The sequence below is a fragment of the Aphanomyces invadans genome (genome assembly GCF_000520115.1).
Source record: "Aphanomyces invadans strain NJM9701 unplaced genomic scaffold supercont1.24, whole genome shotgun sequence".
Taxonomy (NCBI): Eukaryota; Oomycota; class Saprolegniomycetes; order Saprolegniales; family Verrucalvaceae; genus Aphanomyces; species Aphanomyces invadans.
Genome location: NW_008580169.1, coordinates 46753 through 62186, shown reverse-complemented (window position 1 = coordinate 62186; position 15434 = coordinate 46753). Strand labels below are relative to the sequence as shown.

The 15434-nt window shown below is 54.6% G+C and overlaps 6 protein-coding genes across 7 annotated transcripts; 2 read left to right on the top strand and 4 right to left on the bottom strand.

Moving 5' to 3' along the window:
- Positions 1 to 427: 427 nt before the first annotated feature.
- On the bottom strand, positions 428 to 2147 carry H310_10021 (hypothetical protein). The gene has a single exon (XM_008876259.1). It carries the CDS (start codon positions 2028 to 2030, stop codon positions 777 to 779), a length of 1254 nt encoding a protein of 417 aa, XP_008874481.1. The 5' UTR covers positions 2031 to 2147; the 3' UTR covers positions 428 to 776.
- Positions 2148 to 2478: 331 nt separating this feature from the next.
- H310_10020 lies at positions 2479 to 6320 on the bottom strand. Of its 2 annotated transcripts, XM_008876258.1 has the most exons (15): positions 6030 to 6320; positions 5877 to 5985; positions 5474 to 5824; positions 5356 to 5420; positions 5119 to 5306; positions 4920 to 5069; positions 4651 to 4874; positions 4526 to 4602; positions 4190 to 4479; positions 3834 to 4135; positions 3643 to 3785; positions 3444 to 3588; positions 3227 to 3385; positions 3041 to 3172; positions 2479 to 2987 (listed from the first exon to the last, which is right to left on the bottom strand). In XM_008876258.1, the coding sequence occupies exons 1-15, from the start codon at positions 6302 to 6304 to the stop codon at positions 2697 to 2699; spliced, it is 2901 nt and encodes a 966-aa protein (XP_008874480.1). In that variant the 5' UTR covers positions 6305 to 6320; the 3' UTR covers positions 2479 to 2696. The 2 variants fall into 2 exon arrangements, with proteins under 2 accessions (XP_008874480.1, XP_008874479.1); XM_008876257.1 differs by having other exon boundaries at positions 3041 to 3385.
- Positions 6321 to 6480: 160 nt separating this feature from the next.
- Positions 6481 to 8837, bottom strand: H310_10019 (hypothetical protein; the record flags this gene model as incomplete). The annotated part of the gene is made up of 6 exons (XM_008876256.1): positions 6481 to 6961; positions 7008 to 7203; positions 7253 to 7351; positions 7394 to 7821; positions 7873 to 8316; positions 8365 to 8837. The coding sequence occupies 6 exons, from the start codon at positions 8835 to 8837 to the stop codon at positions 6481 to 6483; spliced, it is 2121 nt and encodes a 706-aa protein (XP_008874478.1).
- A 155-nt stretch (positions 8838 to 8992) lies between these two features.
- On the top strand, positions 8993 to 10401 carry H310_10018 (hypothetical protein). Its single transcript, XM_008876255.1, has one exon. It carries the CDS (start codon positions 9715 to 9717, stop codon positions 10324 to 10326), a length of 612 nt encoding a protein of 203 aa, XP_008874477.1. The 5' UTR covers positions 8993 to 9714; the 3' UTR covers positions 10327 to 10401.
- Positions 10402 to 13475: 3074 nt separating this feature from the next.
- Positions 13476 to 13947, top strand: H310_10017 (hypothetical protein; the record flags this gene model as incomplete). The annotated part of the gene is made up of 1 exon (XM_008876254.1): positions 13476 to 13947. One exon carries the CDS (start codon positions 13476 to 13478, stop codon positions 13800 to 13802), a length of 327 nt encoding a protein of 108 aa, XP_008874476.1. The 3' UTR covers positions 13803 to 13947.
- H310_10016 (hypothetical protein) lies at positions 13495 to 14773 on the bottom strand. The gene is made up of 2 exons (XM_008876253.1): positions 14698 to 14773; positions 13495 to 14651 (listed from the first exon to the last, which is right to left on the bottom strand). The coding sequence occupies exon 2, from the start codon at positions 14341 to 14343 to the stop codon at positions 13891 to 13893; it is 453 nt and encodes a 150-aa protein (XP_008874475.1). The 5' UTR covers positions 14344 to 14651; positions 14698 to 14773; the 3' UTR covers positions 13495 to 13890.
- Positions 14774 to 15434: the final 661 nt, after the last annotated feature.

Below are 15434 nucleotides of genomic sequence, written 5' to 3'. Positions count from 1 at the left end.
GACCAGAGTAGTATGTATTAATGTGTGTAAAAATGTGTTTGTGATCTGGTATGTTTTGGCACACTAAATTCAGTTGGGCGTTAGGGACTTCTCGACGAACATTCGTTGGAAATATCACTTCGCCTCTCTCAGAACAAATATCCAAAATTGGAGCCCATGGATTCGCATTTTTCCAAATTTGGGATTTGAACGGATTTGGTGTGAATTCGACTTGAGAGATGGAATGAAACGCTGCACTCATGAAGAAGTCACATATATGGACAGCGCATCCGACATGATGCACCTTGTTCAACTGTACTGTGGGCCGTGGCGGGAGAGACGGATGGGCCGTGGCAAGCGTCCATGATGCGCCTGACACGCACACTTGCCGCATCATGTCTCGACGTTGGACGTTCATCCAACGTGGGCAAAATCACGGCGAGGAGGCAGGAAGTCCACGACGTTCGCGTCGACGTGGGTGACATTCACGCTGTCGTGCGCTATGAGTTGGATGGTTTGGTTTCATGGAAGTCCCTGGAAATGCGGCGGTAGTCGCGTTAGCATGATGGACGAAGCAGGTCTTGATGTACACAGGGGCGGGCCAAGTGGATCCAAGTTCTGTCCTCGGTACATACGCCCCCCACGGACGTGCCACGTCCGTCGTGAGCTTCGGCTCGAGCCCCATGACAACGTGAAGTGCTAGCAAAGACACCTGGAAAGCCCCGCCGCTGTACGTGGTCGAGTGCGTCCATCATTGAAATAGTTAAGGGTGGTTTAGATATTGTAAGCTCCTACTCTTATTGTTGCTGGCATTGCACTCCACCAGGACCTCCTCGGTGCCCTCGGTCTTCGTCCGAGTCGTACGCTTCTTGCGAGGCCTGCTGCTTGGCGGCTTCGGCATCGAAGTCCGTCAGGTACGCTTCTTCTGCGTCTGTGACACGGGTCAGTCGAGCCGGAGGTGGGAATAGCGACTTGAGCGCGGTCGCTTGCGCGGAGGTTAACTGGGTAGGGAACTCGACCTTGAACAGGATGACCAGTTGCCCCTTCACGTACGGGTTGCCGTGCTGAGGCATGCCTTCACCTTGGATAGCCTTGAATTGGTTGGGTTTGATCACGTCGCCGGGGGCAGACTTCACGTGCAAGTGGCGGCCGTCCAAGTGCTCGACGATCGTTTCGAAACCAGTCAACGCTTCCACGAGCGAGATCTTCTTTTCGAAAATGAGGTTTCCGCCCTTGCGCTGGAACACAGCGTGCTCCTTCTCTTGGACAACAAACACGATATCACCAGCAACTAAGCCTGGGGCTTGGTCAGCTTCGCCCTTAAACGTGATGCGTTGGCCGTTGCGCATGCCCTTTTCGATGTGCACTTCGAGCACCTTGCGCTCCTTAGTGACTTTGTTGCCCTTGCACACCTTGCATCGATCGGATTCGCGAATCGACTTGCCTTGGCCACGGCAGTCAGCACACACCGACTGGACCTGTTGAACCATGCCAGGAGCGATTTGGCGGTGCTGGATGCGCATGCCGCGCCCATTACAAGTGCCGCACGTGGTTTCAGCACCCTCGGGACCACCTCGACCAGCGCATCCGCCACACAGAACGTCACGATTCACCGCAAGTTTGACGGTCTTGCCGTTGTACAAGTCTTCTAACGACACCTTCAACGGATGGGTCAAGTCTTCACCACGTTGGGGGCCGCGGGGACGACCACCGCCGAACATTTGCGAGAAAATGTCGGCTCCAGGATGTCCACCGCCTCCGCCTTGTTGCAATCCTTCTTCACCATATCTGTCGTACAGTTCGCGCTTTTCCGGGTCCGAGAGAACTTCATACGCGACCGTGATGTCCTTGAAAAGTTCGGGGTCACCACCCTTGTCCGGGTGGTTCTTGAGCGCCAGCTTGCGGTACGCCTTCTTGATATCGGCGGCACTGGCGGTCTTGGGTACACCAAGCGTCTCATAGTAGGCACTGTTGTCCACGGGTTTGGACGGGCCGCCACCACGGGCGTCGCCGCCGCCAAAGAACGATTCAAAGCCGCTTCCACCGAACATTGTGAAAAGGAAAATGATCTCGTGTCCATTGCGGTGCAAGGAAAATCTTCGACGTTAAAGTCGACACGCCGTCGTCCACGCTCGTTCAAAACGGTATTCGTGCACCTGAAATCGTCACGTTAAGTGCGTATTTGAATGGAAAGGGTCCACACGTTTGCCGCCTTCGAGTTTCCCGAGTGTGTTAAATCACGTTAAATATCTGGATTGGACAGATTCAAACCAATCAAATAGGAGAAACCAGCGACAGTGAAAATGTATGGAGCTTGCTCGTGTCGAAATTTCGAGAACGCCAGATTCAGCCGAGCCAACACTTCGAGAGCGTTCGATGAACGAAGCGCTCGGATTGGCTTGATTTCACAAATATTGACGAAACTTTTACCCAAATTTACTGAATCCGTACAGACGAAATTAAACAAGTTGGGAATTCAGCCAAAATGTTGCAAGATCACAAACACCAGCTTGGTGAGTGTCAATTGATCGATGGGGCATGCGCTAGGTACTCCATCGGCTTCCTCTCCTCTCAAGAAGTTGATGAGGCATTGCAAAGGAAGAGTCCTTCAGAGAATGAGCCGTTGTTCAAGGGGGGCTTTGTTGACGTGAAGTAGCGCCTGATACGGGAGAAGCATGCAAAACTCTTGCTGTCGATTAAACCTTCCTCGTACGGTTCTAGTCGGCAAGATCGTGCACACTAGAGCATCCAACAGCCGTGGCACATCGGGTACAGAGAGTCTCTTGAGTCTCGTTCACCTCCAAGGCGTACTTCCAGCAACGTGGGCATTTGTGCCCTTCGGCTGCTCGAACAACAACGCGGACAGGGTACTTGTCCATCACTGTCGTTGTTTCCCCAGCCGAAGCATCCAGGTCAAACAACTTCACTCCTGAGCACATCAGCATATCTTCGAGAATGCGCGAGTTCACTTGCTTCAAAAGGTCCGCTAGTTCGCCATTCGCGTAAATCTATCACGGCAATGTCGTGATGAGCGGGGAGTTCGAACTTCTCCATCACTGACGTCAATGTTGCACTCCATCGTCGTTTTGATCGCTCCTTGTTCACGTAGCTGTTCCACGGTGCGATTCACTTGCAATCGCAGAGATCGAAGCACTTTCCAAGCCGCCGCCACTTCGTCGTTTCGCCATTCCGGCTATGGGTTGGTCGCAATGAACATGTACGTGACATCCTTGCATCCATCGAATACCTTAGGCTCGAACCATCCTTCCAAAAATACGCTTCCTGGGACATCGTTCAACATGGCGTTGGTAAACTGGGCCAGGCGGTGGAGACGGATGTCTTCCGCCGTGTGGCACACAACTGGGGCAATTGCCTTCGTGATGGTTTCGAGAGCAACATCAAGCACCTATTTCCATCCACCTGTTAGTGCATGGCCATTTCAATGTACAACGGTCGAGACGTGCCGTCTGCGCGGACCGGCGGAACGGATCGGCGGGAGCTTCACAGTACAACCGATCTTTGCATGCTTCCATGTAGAACGCGGATAAGTCCGTCGCAATAAAGTGCGCAATCGCCTGCTGCACTTTATTGAACGCAAACGTTTCGTACCTAATCAAGCATTCACAAATTGTACGTCGTTTCAAGCACCACATGGAACGCTACCCGTCAGTGATTTCCGCTTGGAGATCGTGGAGAACATGGAGCATGTACTGGTCCAGCGACGTCATGTCCGAGTACGCAACTGAGTCGATGCGAGGGTCGAAGTCGTTCAAGTTGGCGAGAAGGAAACGTGCCGTGTTCCGCACCTACGAGTGATTGCGTCATATGGCGATAGTCGCTGCATGGAGACGGACCTTGCGAACATGATCGCTGATCTTGATCATCGTGTTGGGCCCAATGCCGACTTGACTTGTGTAGTCCGTTGATGCGACCCAATACCGCAATGTGTCCACACCATACGGGGGAATCTTCTTCTTCGGCTGGCCTTCAATGATGTCGTGCGGTACGAGCACGTTGCCGAGCGACTTGGACATCTTTTGGCCTCGTTCGTCCAGGATGAACCCGTGGGTGATCACGTTCTTGTACGGTGCCTTGCGCTGCACCGCCAAAGACGTGAGGAGCGACGATTGGAACCACCCGCGATGTTGGTCCGAGCCTGACGATGGCTAACGTTGAGCCCCACATATCGTTTTGCCCAACTCGGTTGTACCTTCAAGGTAGATGTCGGCCTGCACGCCCTTTGGCAGCACTGCATTCCACGAGCTTCCCGAGTCAAACCAGACGTCGAGCGTATCGGTGCCCTTGACGTATTGCGCAGGGTCGTACTCAGGCGCGAGTAACGTGGACACAGGCTGCGACCACCAGGCGTCCGTGCCTCCATTTTCGAGCATGACCTTTTGCACATGGGCGATCGTCACGTCGTTCAGCAGGGGCTCCATCGTATCCTTCTCGTAGAAGACTGGAATCGGGACGCCCCAAGCGCGTTGGCGGGATATGCACCTACGGCCTCGCCTTGACCCATCTGTTGACCTTCTTTCGCACGCACCATTCGCTTCGGCTAGACAAGGTAGCTTCCAGGCGGCGGCGCGACGCTTTCGGATGCATGTTGACGTTGTCCAGAGCCTAAAAATTGCATGTAGGTTGACAGAGTGAACAAAGCAGGGCGAGTACTTCATGGCCCAGAGCATGCAGCGAATCCAATTTGGCAAACCACTGCTTGGTCGCGCGGAGCAGAATCGGTTTCTTTGTGCGCCAGTCATACGGGAAGCGATGGGTATAGTTGGAGACGGACACGAGGGCGTTAGATGCCGTGAGTTGCTCCAACACTTTTTCCGTGCCGTGCGTCTGGACGAAGAGCCCCGCAAGGTCCGCGCCGGCTTCGGCGGTGTAACATCCTGTACAGTTTGCGTCACGTTATAGGTCCGACTGGCTCGAATGACCTTTTTCGTCCACAAGGCACGTCATCGAGTTGTCTGTGTGGTGCTGGGCGTGATGCGCCATCCAGGCAAAGTAATCCTCTTGGCCGTGAGCCGGCGCCGTGTGGACAATGCCCGTTCCTGCATCGGTCGTGACGTGGTCGCCCAGTAACACTACCCGTTCAACTCGTTAGCAAAGCATCAATGGGATTGCTTCGCATGCCGATCGAATCTTGGCCGTTGAGCGGGTGGCGGAATACGCCGCCAGTGAGGTCTTTGCCCCACACGGTCGCAACCACTTTGACATGTTCTTGGTGCAGCACGGTCTGGGCATACGAGTCGACTAGGGCCAATGCAACCAGGTCATGCTGGCCAGGCGCCACTTCCACGATCGCATATTCCAAGTTGGACCTGCGATATGTCGCCATGATATGAAAGTTGAACACGACCGATGGCGTACCGCACACACAGCCCACGGTTCGCAGGAATGGTCCATGGCGTGGTCGTCCATATGACAGCGGTAATCTGCAACGACATGAACGTGTGAGGCGATGCTTTCGAAGCAATGACAAGAGTACGTTTGGAAAGGCCTTCAACGCGACGGGAGAGTGCTTGACGGGGAAGCGGACGTACGCAGACGACGAGACGTGGTCGTCTTGGTACTCGAGTTCCGACTCGGCCAACGCTGTTCCGGACGAAGGGGACCAGTAGACCGGTTTGTACCCTTGGACAATGAGCCCGTCCTTCACCATTTGCTTGAACACGTCGTACTGTTTGACTTCATATTCTGGGTCCATCGTGAGGTATCGCGTGCCTTTATCGCCGCTCCAGTCGGCCAAGATTCCCCAACGCATCAAATCCTGCTTTTGGCTTTCGATCGCGCCAAGGGCTAACTCTCTCGAATGCTTTCGGATGTCCATGGGGTCCAACTGGTGAACACAAAGCGCGGGATGAATGTTGATATAAAGAATCGCATTGTACCTTATCGCGGGGCTGCTTGAGCTTCTCCAGGGCCTTGATTTCAATGGGCAAACCGTGGCAATCCCAACCCGGCACGTAGTGCACATAATAACCTCGCTGCAACTTGTACCTACAACTGAGTAAAAGGGCTGCGAGGCGATGCCTCAAGCTTGCCTGTTGATGATGTCCTTGAGCACGCGGTTGAGGAAGTGACCGGTATGCAGCGATCCATTGGCAAACGGCGGTCCATCGTGAAGATAGAACGTCTTGGCAACGCCTTTGCGTTCCTTCTCTTGCGTCGCGTACAGCTCTGTCACTGTGCGTGCATGCAGCTGAGGTTCACGAACTGTCGCATTTGCGCGCATGGGAAAGTCCGTCTTGGGAAGGTTGAGTGTCTTGCGAACGACATCACCGACGACGGACGCCGGCTTGGCCGGTGCTTTGACCATCGCAATCAAAAGCAATGGCGATCGAATGTCAAGAACTATCCGGAAACATTCACGTATCCGAACTGCAGATAGTTTGACGAGCATGACATGTAATTTGAGGATATTTTGAGAATCACCACAAGAAAGAAATATATTCCACAACAACATGGACGGACACAGCACGTGATGATGCAGACTTAATTCCAAAAGTCACTGCCTTCGCCGGCATCGGCATTCCACATGAACGAGTTGGAGCCCCACTTGATGCCTCCTTGCGGTGGGCACCCTCCATGCAGCGCGAGTGGATCGACTTCTTGATCAGGGGTTTGCGTGTAGAACAAGCTCGCACCAAACGCGGTGGGAGGGGCGTTCAATCCCTTGCCGCATTCCTCCATGCCTTTGGAAGGAATCTCCACGTCAGCAGGAGTCACGCGGCTACCATACGGAAACACGGTGCCCCCGCCGCTTTCGACCGCGTTGAGGTACATAAACAAGGTGACAAAGCGATTCGGCGTCATGTGGTGGACATGTGCGGGCAGCTTGTACGACAGCTTCCCATCGGGCATTTGGACTTCCTTTTCCCACGTGTCCGCCACGGCCTGCGCCAACGCTGGCACTTGTTGCAGCAAAATGTGGATGCAATCCCGCCGAGCCTTGTATTCGACCAAAAAGTCGTACCTGCACACATGGACGTGAGCAAGTTTCAACAGGTCAGACCCCCCACCATTTCTTCGTCAAGAGCGTGATCAACTCGGCCGTCGTGTGGTGCTTGAAGAGCAGTCGAATGATTTCGTATTGGAAATACTGGTCGTATTTCGGGTACAGTTTCCCGCTCGGGCGAATGCTATTTGGAACGGCGTCGCCAAGTCCACTGATGCGTTCTTTCGCCCATCGAATCCAACGGAGAAAATGCGAGAGACCTGGCAGGGCCCCATCAAGTCACCCGTTGTTCGCGGAGTCCCGTCGTACCAGTCGCTGCACGTGGCAACTCGTTGTATGGAGTCACGGCAGGCAGATTCAAACGGCGTTCCCACATCCGAATGATGTGGATCAAGTAGTCTGGTTTTGCTACACATGTCGTGAGTTCGACATGAAAGACTCGAATGGTACCGTTGGGTTTGAGCAGCTGTCTCAAAGGGTTTCCACTGGACGAAGCGACCTTGGCCGCCAGCCAACGCTCCCACTCGACTTCGTCTCGGCTTTCAAAGAAGTGGTTGGCAACGCCGTCGTTCCAAAACAACTCAACTAATGCTCGTGCAAACTTGACGTCTTTGCCATTCGGGTAGAGCGGCTGGCCTGGCCGAAACCCGTCAGGAATCGACTCGTTGTCGAGCACATCCAAGGATGCCGCAGCAACACTCGCCCATTTCAGAAAGTCGTCGTAGGTGTAGATTGGCGGTGTCACAATATTCTTGGACGACATCGTGTCCAAGTGCTGTCGGTAAAATTCGCCGGGGCGATATCGCACGAGCTGAATGCGTTCTGCGTACGACGGGCTCGGCAGCCGCGCGACGGCCGCGCTTCGATGTTGGAAAAGTCTGTGGGAATTTCGTGGCTGTCACATCCAAGCAATGCCAATCTCGTTGTACCTGGAAAACGCAGTGTCGGGCAGAAATGCCGTATAACTCGTGCGGATGTCCGACACCGTGCCTTCGACCGACTCCCCAGTCGGCGATCGCCTCAAGTACTTCTCGCCCTGAGCAATGATTTCGTTCGCTTCGTCTTGCGTGATGAAATTCGCCAGCGACAACACACGCGGCGACAAGCTCTTGGTCGTGAGCGTCATGTTGTCATGCAAGGTGTACGTAAAGTTGACTTCGATACCAGGCCACACCCACAGATCAAAGTCAAGCAGGACATGAACGATACGGTTCGAAGCCTCCACGTCGGCGGCATTCAAGAGGGGCAGGCTGTACTGCGACGCCAAGCGCACACCATTGTCGAGTCGGAGCGGAGGGACGCCGAGGGAAAGGGCAGCGGTTCGGGCCAGCTCATGCAAGCAACTGTCATCTCCGTCCCATCGAAAGTGCAGCCTATATCAAATAAAGCGTGAGCGTGAATTTGAGTGAAGGGAATGAGACCCTTCGTTCGCGCCGTTCCGCATGATAAACACCGACTGATTTGCACGAAGCGTGCCCACTGGCAATTGCATCACGCTCTTTACAGGCACCCACGACGAGCTCACGAGCGCCGGCTTCACTGAAGAGCACGTCCGTGGCTCCAAGAACAACTGAACGTCCATCGAAACAATGTCCGTCTCGTATTTGGGAAGCTCGCCATACGTGGGAATAGACGATGCATTCGCAAGGGTGAGGTTGCCGCGGGAGCGAGGAATATGCAGCGCTGCACGGAAGAGTTGCTCTTGAGTCTGTTGATGTGTTAATTGGACACTTTCAACAGGAGTATAGAAGACAGTTGCAGCGACGGCCACGGCTATAGAGAGTCCGACGAGAGCTAGAGTTGATGGCACAGAGGACGACGACGGTGGCTTCGCAACGGTCTTGCTTGATGCGGCCGTCGTCGGCGGCACTTCGGGCTCTGGTTCCTCTGCCATGGACGTCGCAAATTGGGTAGTGGGATATGATCATCTGAGTCGCGGCGGCGTCGTCTACATGTCCAGGGAGAGAAAAACGCAACGAAAATCCCCCACGAAAATGACACTATTTTCATCCATTATACGTCTCCATTGATACTTTTAAACCAATCAAATACTGACATTCCCGGAATAAATTAAGACAAATCTATATGGCTACTGGTCGTACTTTGTGGTGCGACGGTGAACTGGAGTCGGCATGTCGGAGGACTGCTGGGAGGATCGCGGCGAGTAGTCCGACTCGGACTGGATGTACAAGCCACTGACGTTCGATGAAGCAGCGGACATGAATGAGCGGTTGTCGTCATCGTCGCCCTCAGCGTATGAGTCGCCATCGTCGTTGTAGCTCGACCTGTGGTGGCAAGGAGTGGAGCTGTAGGACACAGATGCATGACTGTGGATGTCACTAGAGTCGGCTGCATCAAAGCATGGCACGGGTTTCGATCCGTCTTGATTGGGAACGCCGTTTTCGCGCTGCGTGTACTGGTAACTCGAAAAGCTTGAGCTCGATTCGCCGGTCAGAAAGATGTCCGGGACGTCGCTGTGCAGCATCATTTGGTCGCTAGGCGACCGCATGAACATGGGTGCAGTGTCATCGTCGTCTTGTTCGGACGTCACGACGAGTTGCGTGAAGACTGGAGGTTGGTTCTTCTGGCTCGGGGATCGCCACGTGAAGAAGACCGAGTCGTCGACGTCCAGGGCAATCGAGTGAGGGTCGTCCTGAACATGACCAACGGCAGGGTTTGCACTGTGTCGGATGCCATCGTCATTAGAGCTCCAGGACGACGGACGAGTTTGATGGGTTTGCTGCGATTGCTTTCGCTCTACTTTCGGCGGAATGAAGTCGTCCAACTCGACCTCGTCGTCGTCGTCTGCGAGTTCTTCCATTCGACGGCGACGGACGAGCCACACAGCGCCGACTGCAAGTCCAATGCCGGCAAAAATCGCGCCGATCGTTGCGACCACACCGACCGCGTTCGAGCTCTCGGAAGTCTCATCCGACGTGGTGTTTTCGGTCGGAGAAGGAGTTCTCGAACGTTGTTTGCCTCCTGAGCCTGGCGTGGCATCAGGAACAGTATCGTCCAAGGGTGGTTCTATCGTGAAGACTTCGGGGGATGTAATCGTTGGGATGGGCGCTAAGGTCGCCGTATTGTCAGTAGTCGAGGGGGTTAAAGTGGTTGGCGACGGCGTGGGCGTCACTGGCGGTGGAGCAGTGGTGGACGGCAACGTAGTGGTGGGGTTGATATGGGTAGTCGTGACGGGAGGGGGCGGGGTTTGCGGCGACACAGTTGGATGTGGTGTTGGCGGAGCAACAGAAGAAGTCGTGGGCGATGGACGCGGAGGAGCGGATGTAACCGGTTGGGTCGTGGCAGGGCTATCTGTGGGAGGTGGTGATGGTTCAGTCGTTGTGACGATAGGCGTGGATGAGTTGTCGTTGAGCTGTGCATAAGAACCTTGGAGGACAGCGAGGAGCACGAGCAGGACGGCGCTGGTCCGGAGCACCATCCTCTCGGCGTGCATCGGGGGAAAATGCGGAATCGATTCAACCGCGTGGGGGGTCGTGACAACATAGTGGACGGCCGGAAGGCGTTTAAACGTGCGTTTTCTGCGTGGATGGAAGTAAAACGTATTGAATGTACCACGTTATACTCCACGATGTAAAGGCCCGGCACCACGTGGCGCGCGCGACGGTTCTTGATAGACAGGGGATGGGAGAAACCCGTTTGCCCCACCCCTTCATCGCCAAGTTTGTATGGGTAAAGGATTGGGTTTTGCCCACTTGGACGTGGCGATTCAAATTGTGCAAGGCCCATTCGGAACGCTCCTCCAACACGCTCCTGCCCCTTCCTCACGTTCCATCCCGCCGCCGCTCTGATGCGGGTGCAGCCGGGGGAGTGTCCAAGTCGGAACAACAGGAAAAGAGGCGGTCGACCTCGCATCCACACCAACGTGACGCCCTCACTGAATCGACCAATCGACACTCGATCGAATTGTATATACAGAGTTCGGGCTGTTGACAGGGAACAAAACAAAAAGCTCAAAAACATTGTTTTTTTGACGTGGCACTGAAGATGCCGTGTGCAACGGAGTGAAAAACCAGTGGGTGCAAAGTCCTCGTTGAGGTCGTCTACAATGCCGAGGACATCGTCTCCGCCGCAACGAGGCGCGGGTCCGAGTCGTCTGGGGCGTGCTGTCGGTGGAGTTCTCTGTCATGGCAGCCTCTTGCTGTCCGAGACTCAACTCTTGGGGCTCCATCCACCAAACCATGCGTCGAACCCATCCGACTGGATAACAACTCGCTGCGATATAACATCCGGATGGAATATCCGGTGACTTTCCATCATGGTGTTCGGCTTCATTCACGCCGCCGGCGACGTCAAGACCGCAAGACGAAAGGTCTGACAAGCACCGACACTCCATCATGCACTAAGTCGAATCTCCACCGATTATGATTGCCTTTTGCATCGTGCAAGTCGTTTGCAAGGGACCTATCCACGTGAACGCGCGCTCGCATCAGTTGTGCATGCGTTGAAGTCGGCCAAGGTTTCGACAACGTGCACAACGCCTTTCGAAGCACTATGGAATGTTACCTCACGCAGCACCACCATCCTAGCACAAGCGGCCGTAAACTTGACCAGCACGGACATCCCATTTGTTGCCTCAGGCAGGTCGATGGAAGATTTCACACCCGACGAGGACGAATACGGCGGGTTTATCGTGCCGGACGCATTTGTCGGATTCGACGACGACATCGACTTGGTGGAGCGAACGCGGCCTGCGTCGACACCCTCCGGATCATCCACGAGAATGTCGTTGTGATATACTCTTGACATGATTGGGTCACCGAGCCCGAATACTTCGCCCCTCGGCCTCGAGCCACAGGATACATATGCCTCACTGTGTGCGGCAAGCGAGCACCCCCACAGCCAGCGAATATGTGGTAGCAAGAATGACGCCTCAACAAATATGAAGTGGCTTGTCGGTGGATGTATGCATTTGGAAGCGCGAGATGAACGTGCAACGTGAATGGCTTTCGACGTTCGCCCTGCGAGAAGAATGCCCCCAGTCGACTGGTGCCATGCGTCCAGTTGCATGGGCCCGATCAACGTGATCTCCTATGCGCGCGATCGATCTGATGGCTGGCGACGTCATACTAGTTGAAGAAGAAATTTCGTTGGGCAAGAAGGACCGTCATGTTGAAGACTTTGCGTAGACAGTTTAGCAAAGTCTGCGACATGGACGACCTTTGGATCGATCCTCCAAGGAGGGCCGTTGGATAAGTGGAGCCTTGGAAGGATGGAGTGGTGCACATGCATGCATCGCTGGCGCGACAAACTCAGTCTGGGAAGGCGCGACCAACCTGCACGTCGTCATCGACATGGACCGGTCTTCGTCAAGGCAAGAATGCAAACCATCAAGCTGGCTGTGCAAGAATGGCTTGAACGAAGTGGAAGAGCCACCGGAATGAGCGTATTCGTTGAAGAATCAGCCTGAGTTTGGAGGCATCGGTTCGCCCCGAGATTATTTCATGACCTCAAGCATGGGCGATCGATGCAGGCACGGCTCTCGTCGTTTTACGTAACGAGGTTGGGTCGCAGGCGTGCCAGCATCTACACAAGCGCAGCCGATACAAGGGTCTCGAGCTGGTACTCCAAAGACCGCTTGACCGGGGCAGCAGCTGAGAGGGCACCAACTGGACGCCGTGCAAAGCCTAACATTCGATACCCATACACACCACCAGCCCTTCGAATCTCCTTTGGAACAAGGCCGCCAGCACCGTCACACCTCGTTCTTCTGCAGATCACAACGATAACACGTACTACTTGACCAGCTTTGCTGGTCACAACGACGTTGATGGTATACAACGGAAGCCGACTACGACTCGACATGTTTGGTCAAAAACGAATCTCGACTTGGCGAGGCAGCCGCACACACCGCGGGCGCGTTCCCTGGCTATTCGTATCGGTCGGGACTCTGGGTACACGACCAGATGCTGCTCCAAGGCGCTTCGTTCGTTTTCTTCCGGGTCGGTCCACCTCCTGAGCTAAACCCACGGAACGGGAGTCTTTCGGTTGTACTGCCGTGGATAGAATCCTATCCAACCATCTATCGGTAGCAGTGTACTTGAAGACCAGCCCCGATGATTCAGTGCCACCCCCAACGCGCCGAGGAAAACGAGGTTTCCAACCCATCACGTCGTGAAGGAGAGTGGGATGACTGCACCCCGCTCAGTGTGACGCACTGAAGCCCACGACGCATCTCCAAACCCCACGCCAACCAAAGGTGAAAGGGAGTTGGGGCAGCACCTGCCTCGGCCGCCGCGCCCTACTTGCATTTCATACTCAACGTCATGTTCATCATCGCACGCCCGTTGTACTATGAAGAAACCCCACATGAAAATAATAGTTTCAAATATTGCAAATTCTTTGGAAATATAACGAATATATTTGCAACAGATCACCAATGTCGAAGGGTTACGTGCATCGAATCTCCCGCAGCTGCATGCGAACAATCGCCACCGCCACACGCATCAGGTGTGGCCCTGCCGGTGCGAGATTCTGGGGCACTTCTCCATTTGCCATCCACCTCACAACCACGATGGCCCGCGATAAGACCCGTCAAGCTGAGTTTCGCCGGAAGCAATACGAAAAGAACCGGGAGAAAGAGCTCGCCGTCGTTCGATCGTACTACGAACAGAACAAGGCCAAGATTGCCGCGGGGAAGCGCGAGTACTATGAGGCCAACAAGGAGCGTATCATGGCCCGCGTCAAGGCTTATCGCCTCCAGAACAAAGAACGAAAGACCAGAGCCGAGTCCACGACACGAACTGCGCACCACAAACTCCCCGTCCAGGTCGAGCTTCCGTGCGCAAAGGACACGCCCTACCGTTCCCACGCGCTCGCGCTGTCCTTCATCCTCAACTGAGCCATCCTCGTAGATTGATTCGTCGTTGTGTGTGTTATTTAATGATCGTACTTGTTTCCCGCAGCCCGACAGAGCTTTCCCCTGGTCGTCAGCGCTCCAACTCGACAAATTCGACGAGGATGCCACTGTCGCATGACACGAACACGGGGTACAAAGCGTTGCTGCGCACATTCTCAAGAGTCACGTGGGGGCGTTCGCATGGCGGAGCAAGTTGCTGCGCAAACGTAATTGTTTCTCCCGTGAAGTCGAACGTAGCTCTCAACACGTCTCCCGACTTGAGCACGAGGCCGCAGGGCTCGTTCTCGCGGCCGTCACATGTTGATACAGTGCCTTTGTTTGCATTGACGAACCAGCCCGTCCTGTGGCATGGAAAGCTGCGGGGCGGGTGGTTGACGGGAATCTTCCAGCAATTCGGGTCGCGAGTGAACCCGATCGCGATCACGGGGGAAAAAGGGGCTGAGCAACTAGCAGGCCACGTCATGCGAACGGCAAATTCATCCACAGGGTGGGTGGCAACAATGACATTCCATCCTGTTCCCATTGTAGTTGCGGCGCGGTGGAGGTTGGAAAGGTGCCCGAATTGCCCACACTTGCGAATATCCCATTTCGGTGGAGGTGCAGAAGAACGACGAGAGGAAAATGGAGAATCATCCGTAGCGACAGGCTGGTGGGATTTCGATGGCGATTCGGGTACAGCAGTGGGCTGAGTTGCGGTGGTTGGACTCGGTGTCGGAGTGGTGGCTGCCACCGTTGACAGAGCTGCAGGCGGATATGCGTCGTTCTGTTGGTTTCGCTTGGGTTTCTTCGCTCTATGCGCTTCGTGTGCATTGGCTTGACACAACAATTGATCTAATTCGCGCGTGTGAATGTCGAACTGGCGGCGCTGTTCCCTCACTTGTGACAGTTGGTCGTCTAGCTTCTTGTCCATCTCCGACAATTGCTTTACAATCAGCTCACGTGTTTTCGCTTGAGATGCTCGCATGGCAAGGACCTCTTGGCGCTGTTCGTCGATCAACGTCTTCCGCGCAGCAAACTGCTCCTTCATCTGCCGCACCAACTCGTTGGCAGCAGGATTGCCAGCATGGACAATTCCCAAGGTTTGTTCCTGCTTTGAAGCGGGTGAGGGAGGCACAGTAGACCGAGGGGGTGGCGTCGAGCGTTGCAAAGGTGACGACATGTGGCGGGCCTGCTTGTTCGTCGCTGCGGTGCCGCTGCGATGTCTCTGTTTGCCTCGGTGATGGCAGGATGAATTCCTTTTAGTACGTGATTGGTAAAATAAATGTTTCATAGTACTAATCTTTTGAAGTCGAAAAAAAATTTTCAGCACACTTTGTCCTTGGAAGAGGTCAACATGGTGAAATATGACAGTGGCAGGACGGTCGACAGCATGGGGACAACGTCGTTGGCTTTGTCGTGTGGAGCGATGGTGTTTACGAATGGCACAAACACCCGTCTCGCATGCTGACCAGCACTGCGAGTGCGGCGGGGCAAAATGTTCAGCCATCACCAGCTTTCGGAATAAACATGGCGCACTTCATTACACGAATGCAACTAGACAAGTCACGACGCAAGCTAGGACACACGCATGAATGAGCGTGTGCTGCACGTCGGGAACGACAACGTGGTCTTGGA